The 15,529-nt window shown below is 44.3% G+C and overlaps 1 protein-coding gene across 1 annotated transcript in view; it reads right to left on the bottom strand.

Annotated features, from left to right (window-relative positions):
* The window catches only part of LOC138676256 (collagen alpha-1(VII) chain-like), an 831,262-nt gene that overhangs the window by 292,639 nt on the left and 523,094 nt on the right, over nucleotides 1–15,529 (bottom strand). Inside the window, exons 79-81 of the mRNA XM_069765365.1 lie at nucleotides 15,382–15,417; nucleotides 9,947–10,006; nucleotides 9,246–9,290 (exon numbers count right to left, since the gene is read on the bottom strand). Of these exons, the coding sequence (XP_069621466.1) occupies nucleotides 9,246–9,290; nucleotides 9,947–10,006; nucleotides 15,382–15,417 (141 nt within the window). The remainder of the gene's footprint in view (nucleotides 1–9,245; nucleotides 9,291–9,946; nucleotides 10,007–15,381; nucleotides 15,418–15,529) is intronic.

Genomic DNA, 15,529 nt, shown 5'->3' with positions numbered 1-15,529 from the left:
TGCAGCAAGTTTTGCGCATGGCGAGTTTTGCGTGTGGCGAGTTTTATGTGTGCTGCGTTTTGAGTATGTGCAAGTTTTGTGTGAGGCAACTTTTGCATGTGTTGCAACTTTTGTGCATGTGGCAATTTTTCCGCGTGTGCAAGTTTTGCGTGTGTCGAGTTTTCCACGAGGTGAGTTTTGCACGTGTGGCGAGTTTTGCATGAGCCTAGTTTTGCATGTGGCGAGTTTTGCGCATGGCGAGTTTTGTGTTTCGACTTTTATGTGGCGAGGTTGGTGTATGTGTGGTGAAATGTGTGCTAAGGGTGGTATATGTGTTCAAGCACGTGGTAGTTTGTGGCGCCTTTTGTGTGTGTTCATATCCCCGTGTGTGGTGAGTATCCCATGTCGGGGGCCCCACCTTAGCAACTGTACGGTATATACTCTTTGGCGCCATCGCTCTCACTCTTTAAGTCCCCCTTGTTCACATCTGGCAGCTGTCAATTTGCCTCCAACACTTTTCCTTTCACTTTTTCCCCATTATGTAGATAGGGGCAAAATTGTTTGTTGAATTGGAAAGCGCGGGGTTAAAATTTCGCCTCACAACATAGCCTATGACGCTCTCGGGGTCCAGATGTGTGACTGTGCAAAATTTTGTGGCTGTAGCTGCGACGGTGCAGATGCCAATCCCAGACATACACACATACATACATACACGATACACACACACATTCAGCTTTATATATTAGATTTTTTTTCTGTTGTTGGTTAATAAAATTTACTCTATTTTACTGACCTTATCTGGAGGTAATTTTTTGGTGCAGTATATTATCTCAAAATAAATATATTTTTCCCCGCGCTCAATGCACGATGCCTGCATGTCCCAAATAATGCAATAAAGGACTCTTATTTTAGAAAAATGGAAAGTTCCCCATCTCTTTTTTGTCAAAATGTTTTATATATTACTCATTCTCTGAGCATAACCACACTCCTAGTGAATAGATCGTGAATGTTCACAGCAGGATGAATAATTCATTTATTTCTCAGTGGTATGGTGCCAAAGACTGCCTTCATTTGATAGTCAGAAATAACACTTGGGTACTGCCTATGTTAGGATGGGGAGCATGAGCATGGGGAATGGAAGGTTAGATAAGTGTCATACCTGACCTTTGTTACCCATGGGACTCCATGGACTCCTACTGTACACCCTCACGTTTGAAATGGGTGAGATCTAAACCATTTTCTTCTGCACTGTGGTACCTTCCATATAATTATATGTTACTCGCCAATATAGATTCTTAATCTACTGTGAGACAATGATCAGTGTTGTTGTGAATGGCCGGTATGTGTCGCAGAGGAGGAGGTCCTCCTCCTGTTGTGCCAGAGTGACAGGGTGAGTAGTGGTGACTCCCATTCAGACTGTGACTAACGCAACGGAAGAGTGGTACACAGTACAGTGGTAACATTGACCCGGGTACAAATGGCAAGCCCGTCGTCGGAGACATAAAGGGCCCAAAGAGGCTGAACAAGTTGCACCCTTTGAGGATATCAATAAAGAAAAAAAAGCAGTGACTGGTTTTTGAGGATATCAATAAAGGAAAAGCAGTGACTGGGGTTTTTATTCAAGATGTGAGTACTCTTCCAGACACTGAAGAGATCAGTAAGGACGGTGATGTGTCATTGCCTGTAGCAACTGCTAGGGCTAAATATGGTTAAGGCTCCAGAGAATCTGATGCTGAAGAGCTGGAGAGTGTGGAGTTATCTGAAGTTCCAGAAAGTAAGGGAAGCCTCAAGGAAGGTTGAAGGTGTCGAGTGTGGAAACCGCCAAGTCCACCCAACTAGGTCAGGTGCGTCACCTGGAGTCTGAGCTCTCGACAGTAAAAGAGCATGTTGAACGAGAAAAGGTCCTGAGACAAGCAGATGAGCACAGAGTGGATGAGCTGGAGAAGGAAGTCTCTGAGCTCAGAGGTCACCTGATATCATGTCAAACTGTGAACAAGGCCATATTGGAAGATATGGAGGTGTTCACAGAAGCATTAGGATGACTTCTACAAGAGAAGGAGTTGGTGGTCGCAGACTTACAGCAGCAGTGCCAGAGTGGTAACGAGGTGGAGCTGCAAATGCCCATCGTGGTGAGGGGTCTTGAAGAGCGTAAACCTCAGGGAGACTTTGCGCTAAGAGCTGAACAAGACAATCACCCGGTCGTGGCAGATGACTTGATGGGAATGTCCAAGGCAAAGCAGGAGCCGTCCATCTATGAAGAGAATGAGACTTCGCTCTTCAAGTGCGTGATAGAGGTACTTGAAGACGTGTGAGAAGTGTGTGCCAGTGACGCTGTACATGAGGCCTTTAGAGAGGCAGTAGAAGCGTGTAGTGTGTACTGGGCACCAGAGACTCAACAGTTGGTCATACTGTCGAGTAGGGAAGTCACAGTGAAGCGGTGGCTATCCTGAGTGATATGCACCTACAGTATACTGCCTCCGCACGAAACAGAGGATCCTATTGAGGAATAAGGAAGCCGCTCGAAGTCTGAAGCATGTGAGGAAAGTCATTGGAAGACTTGGAAAAGTGATGCGGGAAATCGTGAATAAATCCGGTGTGGTGAGATTGAGGCTTACGGCTGATGACGAAACCCAGGTAGCTGGTGAAGGTGGGATGGTTCCATTCGTCATTGTCGGGTCAATGGAAAGCCTTAGGAATATCTGAATGCTCCTTGAATATTGGGTGGCATACCTAAGGGAGATAGAGCAGCTGAGACTTGACAGACTGCAGATTAATAAACAGATGCAGGAAATGGAAAAAAGATGGCGACCATTTTCAACCTGAAGACTGGAGAAACTAAGGGGTTCCCTAAAGAATGGAAGAGTTCAAAGTAGTGACTTTTAGCTCAGAATTTTGTGACCTAGATGGGTCAGATTCAGACCAGACAGTAAGCTCGACTGTAAGTGAGTCTCACGGCCACACAAACCATCTGGTAAAGAAGAGTACTTGAGAGATGTGGTGACTAAAAAGGGTCTGGTGACACGGACAGACTATGATTCAAGGGCTGAAGCCCAAGGCCAGACTGTAGTTATAGGTGCAAGGGAATTGTACTTGCATACTGACCGCTGGGGGCAGGGAAGACCTAACAAGGTTATGACTCAGAAATGTGAGGCGGCAAAGTCTAACAGTGCATTGTTCATAGACAGGAATTTAGTGACAGTGATGGACTATGTTTCGGGGACTGAAGCTCAAATCCGACTGAGAAGGCCCTCTCGACTGGTAGGGCAAGGTCACATGGGTGCCCAGTCTCGGGGCTCCTGGTTTATGTCAAGTGTTCAACCCCGCAAGTTTGAACAGAGGGAGAGGGTATGTGAGACAGTGATCAACATTGTTGTGAATGGCCAGTATGTGTCCCAGAGGAGGAGGGTCCTCTGCGCTGTAAGCTTGAAATGTTGCTCTGGGACCTGTAGTTCCACGAGCTTTGTTTAACTTGTAAGGGGCTGGGCTTGCAGGGTTGCCGGAGAGCTGGGTGGGTCTGGTCAACCACCTACCTCCCATCAAGGGGTGTGTCTCATGCGATATAATGAGACTGTGGTGTGTTCACATGGGCTCTGTGATGGAAGGTCCTGCGAGTGGAGACTTCCTGAAGAGCACATGGTGAGGCCATGTACCTGGATTGTCTGTGTTGGAAGATCCTGCGAGTGGAGAATTCTTGAATAGCATGTGGTGAGACCATGTACCTGCAGAGCCTGTTGCGGCTAACTGCATTGGGGAAGCTACTGATCTTCTGAGGGTCTGAAACTGACGGGTTTGACCTGTTGAGCAAGTCATCATATGGGACAGTGATCCCAGAAAGGCAGCTTCCCTGGAAGAAAGGACTGACAAGGAGTTAGGGTGTGGAGCGGAGCTCCTGGAAAGTAACCTCAGACAAGGGGGTTGCAAGAAGTCAGAGAAGTGTATCTGCTACGTAAACAGACTGGTGTCTTATTATGTTTCATGGATGTAATGGTACGGACTGCACTCTATCTGGTTTATGCTGCATTTAACCCTTTAGTGACAGAGCCAATTTGGTACTTAATGACCGGGCCAATTTTTGCAATTCTGACCACTGTCACTTTATGAGGTTATAACTCTGGAACGCTTCAATGGATCCCGCTGATTCTGAGAGTGTTTTTTCGTGACATATTGTACTTCATGTTAGTGGTAACATTTCTTCAATATTACTTGCAATTATTTATGAAAAAAACGGAAATATGGCGAAAATTTTTAAAATTTTGCAATTTTCAAACTTTGTATTTTTATGCCCTTAAGTCAGAGAGATATGTCACGAAAAATAGTTAATAAATAACATTTCCCACATGTCTACTTTACATCAGCACAATTTTGGAAACAACATTTTTTTTTGTTAGGGAGTTATAAGGGTTAAAAGTTGACCAGCAATTTCTCATTTTTACAACACCATTTTTTTTAGGGACCACATCACATTTGAAGTCACTCTGAGGGGTCTATATGATAGAAAATACCCAAGTGTGACACCATTCTAAAAACTACACCCCTCAAGGTTCTCAAAACCACATTCAAGAAGTTTATTAACCCTTTACGTGCTTCACAGGAACTGAAACAATGTGGAAGGAAAAAATGAACATTTAAGTTTTTTTTGCAAACATCTTAATTCAGAACCATTTTTTTTATTTTCACAAGTGTAAAAACAGAAATGTAACCATAAATTTTGTTACGCAAATTCTCCTGAATATGCCAATACCCCATATGTGGGGGTAAACCACTTTTTAGGCGCACCGCAGAACTTAGAAGTGAAGGAGCGCCGTTTGACTTTTTCAATGCAGAATTGGCTGGAATTGAGATCGGACACCATGTCACGTTTAGAGAGCCCCTGATGTGCCTAAACAGTGGAAACCCCCCACAAGTGACACCATTTTGGAAACTAGACCCCTTAAGGAACTTATCTAGATGTGTGGTGAGCACTTTGAACCCCCAAGTGCTTCACAGAAGTTTATAACGTAGAGCCGTGAAAATAAAAAATCGCTTTTGTTTACACAAAAATGATCTTTTCGCCCACAAATTCTTATTTTCACAAGGGTAACAGGAGAAATTAGACCACAAAAGTTGTTGTGCGATTTCTCCTGAATACGTCGATACCCAATATGTGAGGGTAAACCACTGTTTGGGCGCACCGCAGAGCTTGGAAGTGAAGGAACGCCGTTTTACTTATTCAATGTAGAATTGGCTGGAATTGAGATTGGACGCCATGTCGCGTTTGGAGAGCCCCTGATGTGCCTAAACAGCAGAAACCCCCCACAAGTGACCCCATTTTGGAAACTAGACCCCTTAAGGAACTTATCTAGATGTGTGTTGAGCACTTTGAACCCCCATGTGCTTCACAGAAGTTTATAATGTAGAGCCGTGAAAAAAAAAAATCGCATTTTTTCTACAAAAATGATATTTTTGCCCACAAATTTTTATTTTCACAAGGGTAACAGGAGAAATTAGACCACAAAATTTGTTTTCCAGTTTGTCCTGAGTATGCTGGTACCCCATATGTGGGGGTAAACCACTGTTTGGGCGCACGGCAGAGCTCGGAAGGAAGGAGCGCCGTTTTGGAATGCAGACTTTGATAGAATGGACTGCGGGCATTATTTTGCGTTTGCAGAGCCCCTGATGTACCTAACCAGTAGAAACCCTCCACAAGTGACCCCATTTTGGAAACTAGACCCCCCAAGGAACTTATCTAGATGTGTGGTGAGAACTTTGAATGCCCAAGTGCTTCACAGAAGTTTAGAATGCAGAGTCGTGAAAATAAAAAATATTTTTTTCCACAAAAAAGATATTGTAGCCCCCAAGTTTTTATTTTCACAAGGGTAAGAGGAGAAATTGGACTGCAATAGTTGTTCCATAATTTATCCCGAGTACGCTGATGCACCATATGTGGGGGTAAACCACTGTTTGGGCACACGGCAGAGCTCGGAAGGGAAGGAGCGCCTTTTTGGAATGCAGGCTTTGATAGTATGGTCTGTGGGCATTATGTTGCGATTGCAGAGCCCCTGATGTACCTAAACTGTAGTAACCCCCCACAAGTGACCCCATTTTGGAAACTAGACCCCCCAAGGAACTTATCTAGATGTGTGGTGAGAACTTTGAATGCCCAAGTGCTTCACAGAAGTTTAGAATGCAGAGTCGTGAAAATAAAAAATATTTTTTTTTCACAAAAAAGATATTGTAGCCCCCAAGTTTTTATTTTCACAAGGGTAACAGGAGAAATTGGACCACTAAAGTTGTTGTCCAATTTATCCTGAGTATGCTGATGCCCCATATGTGGGTGTGTAAACCACTGTTTGGGCGCACGGCAGAGCTCGGAAGGGAAGGAGCGCCGTTTTGGAATGCAGACTTAGATAGAATGGTCTGTGGGCGTTATGTTGCGTTTGCAGAGCCCCTGATGTGCCTAAACAGTAGTAACCCCCCACAAGTGACCCCGTTTTGGAAACTAGACCCCCCAAGGAACTTATATATATAGATGTGTGGTGAGAACTTTGAATGCCCAAGTGCTTCACAGAAGTTTATAATGCAGAGTCATAAAAATATATATATATATATTTTTCCACAAAAAGGATATCGTAGCCCCCAAGTTTTTATTTTCACAAGGGTAACAAGAGAAATTGAACCCCAGAAGTTGTTGTCCAATTTATCCCGAGTATGCTGATGCCAAATATATGGGGGTAACCCACTGTTTGGGCGCACGGCAGAGCTCAGAAGGGAGGGAGCACCATTTGACTTTTTGAGCGCAAAATTGGCTGTCGTGTTTGGAGACCCCCTGATGTACCTAAACAGTGGAAACCCCCCAATTCTATCTCCAACCCAACTCCAACACACCCCTAACCCTAATCCCAACCCGATCCATAATCCTAATCCCTAACCCTAACGATAATCCCAATCCTTACCCCAAAACAACCCTAATGTCAACCCTAACCATAACCCTAATCAAAACCCTAAATCCAACACACCCCTAATCCTAATCTCAACACTAACCTCAAACCTAACCCTAATCCTAATATACCCCTAATCACAACCCTAACCTTAACCCTAATCCCAAACCTAACCCTAATCCCAAGCGTAACCCTAATGCCAACCCTAACCCTAATACCAACCCTAATCCAAACCCTAACCCTAATCCCAACTCTAACCCTAACTTTAGCCCCAACCCTAACCCTAGCCCTAAGGCTACTTTCACACTTGCGTCGTTTGGCATCCGTCGCAATCCGTCATTTTGGACAAGAAACTTATCCTGCAAATGTGCCCGCAGGATGCGTTTTTTGCCCATAGACTTGTATTGTCGACGGATCGTGACGGATGGCCACACGTCGCGTCCATAGTGCACTGGATCAGTGTTTTGGCGGACCGTCAGCACAAAAAAACGTTCAATGTAACTTTTTTTGTACGTCGCATCCGCCATTTCTGACCGCGCATGCGTGGCCGTAACTCCGCCCCCTCCTCCCCAGGACATAGATTGGGCAGCGGATGCGTTGAAAAACTACATCCGCTACCCACGTTGTGCACAATTTTCAGAACGTGCGTCGGTATGTCGGGCCGATGCATTGCGACGGCCCCGTACCGACGTAAGTGTGAAAGAAGCCTAACCCTAAATTTTGCGCCAACCCTAACCCTAAATTTAGCCCCAACCCTAACCCTAAATTTAGCCCTAACCCTAACCCTAGCCCTAATCCTACCCCTAACCATAGCCCTAACCCTACCCCTAACCCTACCCCTAACCCTAGCCCTAACCCTAGCCCTAACCCTACCCCTAACCCTACCCCTAGTCCTAACCCTACCCCTAATCCTAGCCCTAACCCTAGCCCTAACCCTACCCCTAACCCTACCCCTAACCCTACCCCTAACCCTAGCCCTAACCCTACCCCTAACCCTAACCCTACCCCTAACCCTAGCCCTAACCCTACCCCTAACCCTACCTCTAGCCCTAACCCTATCCCTAACCCTACCCCTAACCCTACCCCTAACCCTACCCCTACCCCTACCCCTAACCCTAACCCTACCCCTAACCCTAATTTTAGCCCCAACTGCTCTTCTCCTGCCGGCCGGCAGATGGAGACAGATGGCAGGCGCACTGCACATGCGCCCGCCATTTTCTTTTGCCCAGAAGATGCCGGCGGCCAGGATGAGCAGCAGGAGGATCCAGGGACACAGGTGAGTATGATAGGGTCCCCGAATCCCCCTATTTCTCTGTCCTCTGATGTGCGATCACATCAGAGGACAGAGAATTACACTTAGCTTTTTTTTCTTTTTTTTTTGCGGTCGCCGGTAAACAGTTAATTACCGGTGATCGCAAAACAGGGGTCGCTAAAACCGACCCCCGATCATGCTCTTTGGGGTCTCGGCTACCCCCGGCAGCCGAGACCCCAAAGATTCTCGCGGGGCCGGCCGGCGGGCGCACTGCGCATGCGCCCGCCATTTTCAAGATGGCGGCGCCCATCGGGAGCCACGAGGAGCATCGGGGGAGATAGGTAAGTATTGGGGGGCTACCTGGGACCCCTTTTCTCTATCCTCCGATGTGCGATCACATCGGAGGATAGAGAAATTAAAAAGAGATCGCGTTTTATTGGTTTTTTTTGCGATCGCCGGTAAACGGTTAATTACCGGCGATCGCAAATGCGGGGTGGGTTAAAACCCCCCCGAATCATGTTCTCTGGGGTCTCGGCTACCCCCGGCAGCCGAGACCCCGGAGAAAATCCGACTCTGGGGGGCGCTATTTACTTTTTCCACAGCGCCGTTAATTAACGGCGCTGTGGTTTAAGTACCCTTAGCGGCCGCCGTTAAAAGGCGTATCAGCGGTCGCTAAGGGGTTAAATAAACCGGATGGTATGAGTAAGTGAGAAACCATTCCTGTGTGCATTAATCCCGATGCCAAGCGAGTGTCCCCCAACACACTCAGGGAGCACTATCTCACAGTACTTACAATTTTGGTATACGTAACTATTTTTTGTATGTGTTAATCTCCCTCTGAATATTTGATACTATTCAATAAACGTTATGTTTTAAGATAGTCTCTCCATGCTGCTTAAAATATATATTGTGAGATTAGAGCATGACGGCACTCGTTGGAATCTATTAGCTATATGCTTCTTCACAGGTTCCCTTTAAACTTTGGTGTATTTCATAGTATGAAACATGGCTTTCTAGGTTTAGGCAGTTCTTAAAATTAGTATCAAAATTGTTACTGTATTGCCTCTGCTTCTAAAAAGTACACCTGACCAAGTTACCATTATGCCACCCGGCCCCGATATTCCTGGAATTCCGTTTTCTCCCTGGGAATAAAAAAAAAAGATAGATTGAGATTCTGCGAACGTCATAGTTGATTCATAGCACTTAGTCACAATTCATTTAGTAAATGGTCTGTGGCTCCATAGATGGGTCATCATTAGTTATACTGGCATACCCCCTAACATACACTGTCAGTAGTATTACCGCTGTATGTTACACTGTAACAAAACTGTTTTGCCTTTTGCATATACATACAGATATTATATATATTTAGTATACGTTTTTGAGTAACAAAACTGACAATACATTTATTAAGCAGTACTGCATGCCTATTATACTTTGATCTAGTTTTCAGCATAACTTAAGGCTCATAATTGCAATTATTAGGAAAATTCTACAATATTTTAAATACTGTGAATGTAAAAGATGCATATCTGGCTCCATCTAGTGGTAGAATATATGATGCTGGCAAATGTGTTTGTGAGAAATGTTTGTTTTTTACACAAATTCACCATAAGTGTAATACTAAACATCTATTAAAACTGATAGTTGCAGTTATCTCTGCTGAATGTGAAAGTGCCAAGATTAGATATTAAAATATTAAAATGTCATATTTGGTTATAAACTTTAACTGGGGAACTATGAATTTACAAGTGATTATCTGTCATTACATTAGTATCTAACAAAAACAATGACTTACTCTTACACCGGGAAAACCACGTGGACCTCTAGGACCAGGCTCACCGATAACTCCTTCACCCTGTAAAAAAAAAAATACACAAATACGGTTGTATCTTACCTGGTCTCAAACCTAATGGAAGGTTCATAACTTGTGTGCATATTATATACATAAAGAACGCATTATACTATACAATTATCGCAATGCTTTTTTTTCAAGACTTAATTTTAGAGCTGATTAGGAACAAGACTTTGGGGACGTATTGGATGAAACTTGAATTAGTATTAGAGGCAATCTGTCAGCAGGTTTTTGCTTTGTAATCTGAGGGCAGCATGAGGTAGGGGTTAAAACACTGAATTCAATGATGTTTCACATTGAAACATAATCATTTGGTGATTATCACTGCTCGGACACAGCAGTACATGAGCCCTAGTCCGACTCCGCCCCTTCTGTGATTAGCAGCTCACTGTCTATAGCTTTGTACACACAGAGCCTGGTGTGGGCGGGGTTAGCTTCCTCAGCTCTGATGTATTGCTAAATCTAAAAACTGTGATTGTGTCAGAACGCTTGCATCCAGTAAACTAAGCGACACATCCCTGGAATCAGGGTCTCTCTTTCTACATCATGCTGCTCTCAGATGAGGTAGCAAAAACCTGCTGCAGATTTCCTTTAAAAAAATCTATTAATTTAATTATGATGTTAGAATGATACAGAGACAACATCGTTCACTTCTTTTTATGTTTACGATTACTTATTTGGACTTCTAAAAATGTCCAAAATGCTGATCTTATTCATATGTATTGGCTATGTCCAAAGGTTCGCTTTATTTCATCTGACATTGTAGGTTATGTAGGTGCAAGATATGATTATCTTTTTATAATATCTCCTTTTCTTTCTATGGAGAATTTTATGATAATTCATTAAAGGGGCTGTCCAGGATTGGGACAAATGTCTGCAGGCACTCTATGTGACAATTTCTTTCTATTCTGTGGGAAGGTGGTCATGTGATCGTATTTATGCAAATCGCATAGTAGGTGTCAGTTGCAGAGTACCTTCTGACTTCCCTCAATTTGCTTTTTTTAAGTCATCTTTCTTTTTTGTCCAGTGGTATTCGATGAGCCAAATTTTTCAAAATGACATACATAGTTAGAAAAATGTTTTTAAAAATTAACAATGGTCAAGATTTTTGTCTTTAACCCTTTTTTGTGACTTTTTAGTACAAAAAGTCACGTTTTGCAAAGATTTGTTCAAAAACTTCTGGAGCACATAAATTCAGTCTAGGGGGAGACTGGAGTACATGTGCAACAAATGTTGACATATTTCAAAATGATGCAAATGATGAACCAGACCAAAACATTTGATAACCCTAAACTCCACCCATAATGGCGAACAGTCAAACAAACACATATAATTAGACTTTAACCCCTTAGTGACAGAGCCAATTTGGTACTTAAAGGGACACTGTCACCTGGATTTGGAGGGAACAATCTTCAGCCATGGAGGCGGGGTTTTGGGGTTTTTGATTCACCCTTTCCTTACCCGCTGGCTGCATGCTGGCTGCAATATTGGATTGAAGTTCATTCTCTGTCCTCCATAGTACACGCCTGCGCAAGGCAAGATTAACTTGCGCAGGCATGTACTACGGAGGACAGAGAATGAACTTCAATCCAATATTGCAGCCAGCATGCAGCCAGCGGGTAAGGAAAGGGTGAATCAAAAACCCCAAAACCCCGCCTCCATGGCTGAAGATTGTTCCCTCGAAATCCAGGTGACAGTGTCCCTTTAATGACCGAGCCAATTTTTGCAATTCTGACCACTGTCACTTTATGAGGTTATAACTCTGGAACGCTTCAACGGATCCCTCTGATACTGAGATTGTATTTTCCGTCACATATTGTACTTCATGGTAGTGGTAACATTTCTTCGATATTACTTGCGATTATTTATGAAAAAAATGGAAATATGGCGAAAATTTTTAAAATTTTGCAATTTTCAAACTTTGTATTTTTATGCCCTTAAATCAGAGAGATATGTCACGAAAAATAGTTAATAAATAACATTTCCCACATGTCTACTTTACATCAGCACAATTTTGGAAACAAAACTTTTTAATGTTAGGGAGTTATAAGGGTTAAAAGTTGACCAGCAATTTCTCATTTTTACAACATCAGTTTTTTTTAGGGACCACATCACATTTGAAGTCATTTTGAGGGGTCTATATGATAGAAAATAACAAAGTGTGACACCATTCTAAAAACTACACCCCTCAAGGTTCTCAAAACCACATTCAAGAAGTTTATTAACCCTTTACGTGCTTCACAGGAGCTGAAACAATGTGGAAGGAAAAAATGAACATTTAACTTTTTTTTGCAAACATCTTAATTCAGAACCATTTTTTTTATTTTCACAAGTGTAAAAACAGAAATGTAACCATAAATTTTGTTATGCAATTTCTCCTGAATACGCCAATACCCCATATGTGGGGGTAAACCACTGTTAGGGTGCACCGCAGAACTTAGAAGTGAAGGAGCGCCGTTTGACTTTTTCAATGCAGAATTGGCTGGAATTGAGATCGGACACCATGTCACATTTAGAGAGCCCCTGATGTACCTAAACAGTGGAAACTCCCCAAAAGTGACACCATTTTGGAAACTAGACCCCCATGGAACTTATCTAGATGTGTGGTGAGAACTTTGAATGCCCAAGTGCTTCACAGAAGTTTAGAATGCAGAGTCGTGAAAATAAAAAATATTTTTTTTTCCACAAAAAGATATTGTAGCCCTCAAGTTTTTATTTTCACAAGTGTAACAGGAGAAATTGGACTGCAATAGTTGTTGTCCAATTTATCCCGCGTACACTGATGTGCCATATGTGGGGGTAAACCACTGTTTGGGCGCACGGCAGAGCTCGGAAGGGAAGGAGCGCCGTTTTGGAATGCAGACTTTGATAGAATGGTCTGTGGGCGTTATGTTGCGATTGCAGAGCCCCTGATGTACCTAAACAGTAGTAACTCCCCACAAGTGACCCCATTTTGGAAACTAGACCCCCCAAGGAACTTATCTAGATGTGTGGTGAGAACTTTGAATGCCCAAGTGCTTCACAGAAGTTTAGACTGCAGAGTCGTGAAAATAAAAAAAATATTTTTTTTTCCACAAAAAAGATTTTGTAGCCCCCAAGTTTTTATTTTCACAAGGGTAACAGGAGAAATTGGACCCCAAAAGTTGTTGTCCAATTTATCCCGAGTACGTTGATGCCCCATATGTGGTGGTAACCCACTGTTTGGGCGCACGGCAGAGCTCAGAAGGGAGGGAACACCATTTGACTTTTTGAGCGCAAAATTGGCTGTCGTGTTTGGAGACCCCCTGATGTACCTAAACAGTGCAAACCCCCCAATTCTAGCTCCAACCCTAACCCCAACACACCCCTAACCCTAATCCCAACCCGATCCATAATCCTAATCACTAACCCTAACGATAATCACAACCCTTACCCCAAAACAACCCTAATGTCAACCCTAACCATAACCCTAATCAAAACCCTAAATCCAACACACCCCTAATCCTAATCTCAACCCTAACCTCAAACCTAACCCTAATCCCAATACACCCCTAATCACAACCCTAACCTTAACCCTAATCCCAAACCTAACCCTAATCCCAAGCATAACCCTAATGCCAACCCTAACCCTAATACCAACCCTAATCCAAACCCTAACCCTAATCCCAACTCTAACCCTAACTTTAGCCCCAACCCTAACCCTAGCCCTAAGGCTACTTTCACACTTGCGTTGTGTGGCATACGTTGCAATCCGTCGTTTTGGACAAAAAACGGATCCTGCAAATGTGCCCGCAGGATGCGTTTTTTGCCCATAGACTTGAATTGCCGACGGATCGTGATGGATGGCCACACGTCGCGCCCGTCGTGCACTGGATCAGTTGTGTTTTGGCGGACCGTCGGCACAAAAAACGTTCAATGTAACGTTTTTTTGTACGTCGCGTCTGCCATTTCTGACAGCGCATGCGTGGCCGTAACTCCGCCCCATCCTCCCCAGGACATAGTTTGGGCAGCGGATGCGTTGAAAAACTACATCCGCTGCCCACGTTGTGCACAATTTTCACAACGTGCGTCGGTATGTCGGGCCGACGCATTGCGACGGCCCTGTACCGACGTAAGTGTGAAAGAAGCCTAACCCTAAATGTAGCCCCAACCCTAACCCTAAATTTAGCCCTAACCCTAAATTTAGCCCCAACCCTAACCCTAAATTTAGCCCCAACCCTAACCCTAGCCCTAACCCTAACCCTAGCCCTAACCCTAACCCTAGCCCTAGCCCTAACCCTAGCCCTAGCCCTAACCCTAGCCCTAATTTTAGCCCCAACTGCTCTTCTCCTGCCGGCCGGCAGATGGCGACAGATGGCGGGCGCACTGCGCATGCGCCTGCCATTTTCTTTTGCCAAGAAGATGCCGGCGGCCAGGAGGAGCAGCAGGAGGACCCAGGGACACTGGTGAGTATAATAGGGTCCCCGAATCCCCCTATTTCTCTGTCCTCTGATGTGCGATCACATCAGAGGACAGAGAATTACACTTTGCTTTTCTTTTTTTTTTGCGGTCACCGGTAAACAGTTAATTACCGGCGATCACAAAACAGGGGTCGGTTACCGACCCCGATCATGTTCTTTGGGGTCTCGGCTACCCCCGGCAGCCGAGACCCCAAAGATTCTCCCGGTGCCGGCCGGCGGGCGCACTGCGCATGCGCCCGCCATTTTGAAGATGGCGGCGCCCATTGGGAGCCACGAGGAGCACCAGGGGAGACAGGTAAGTATTGGGGGGCTACCTGGGACCCCATTTCTCTGTCCTCTGATGTGCGATCACATCGGAGGACAGAGAAATTAAAAAGAAATTGCGTTTTTTTTTTGTGATCGCCGGTAAACAGTTAATTACCGGCGATCGCAAATGCGGGGTCGGTAAAAAAAACCCCGAATCATGTTCTCTGGGGTCTCGGCTACCCCCCGCAGCCGAGACCCCAGAGAAAATCTGACTCTGGGGGGCGCTATTTACTTTTTCCACAGCGCCGTTAATTAACGGCGCTGTGGTTTAAGTACCCTTAGCGGCCGCCGTTAAAAGGCGTATCGGCGGTCGTTAAGGGGTTAATAAAGGTGCACATAGAAAGCTGAATATGGCACAAGCAAACAAATGCACAAAATACTGAAAACTAGATGAAAAAATGTGCAATAATGAATCAAGCACCATGTCTCCCATTGACTGTGGCATTTACCAGGTTTTACGGATTGCAGGGAAAGATGTGGACTCGGAGAGTAAGTTCACATCAATGGCAGAGACACAGCCTTTTACGTATATACACCTCAAAGGTCGTGAAGGGGTTAAAAATTCTTCTCATGACAACTCCCCCAATACTATTTTCTATCATTATATTGTATTATATAAATGGAAATACTGACCTTCTCACCCTTTGTGCCTGGCGTTCCTTGTTTTCCCTGAAAATGAGAAGTATTTGTCAGGTTTTACGATACACAACCCTTTCTAATGACACTTCTTGCTAGGTAATCACTATGTTAGGCCTCTTTCACCCATCCATGTCTCCGGTAC

This window comes from Ranitomeya imitator, chromosome 4 (assembly GCF_032444005.1).
Source record: "Ranitomeya imitator isolate aRanImi1 chromosome 4, aRanImi1.pri, whole genome shotgun sequence".
Classification (NCBI taxonomy): Eukaryota; Metazoa; Chordata; class Amphibia; order Anura; family Dendrobatidae; genus Ranitomeya; species Ranitomeya imitator.
The sequence above is the reverse complement of the archived record's forward strand: the minus strand, read 5'-3'. Positions and strand labels throughout refer to the sequence as shown.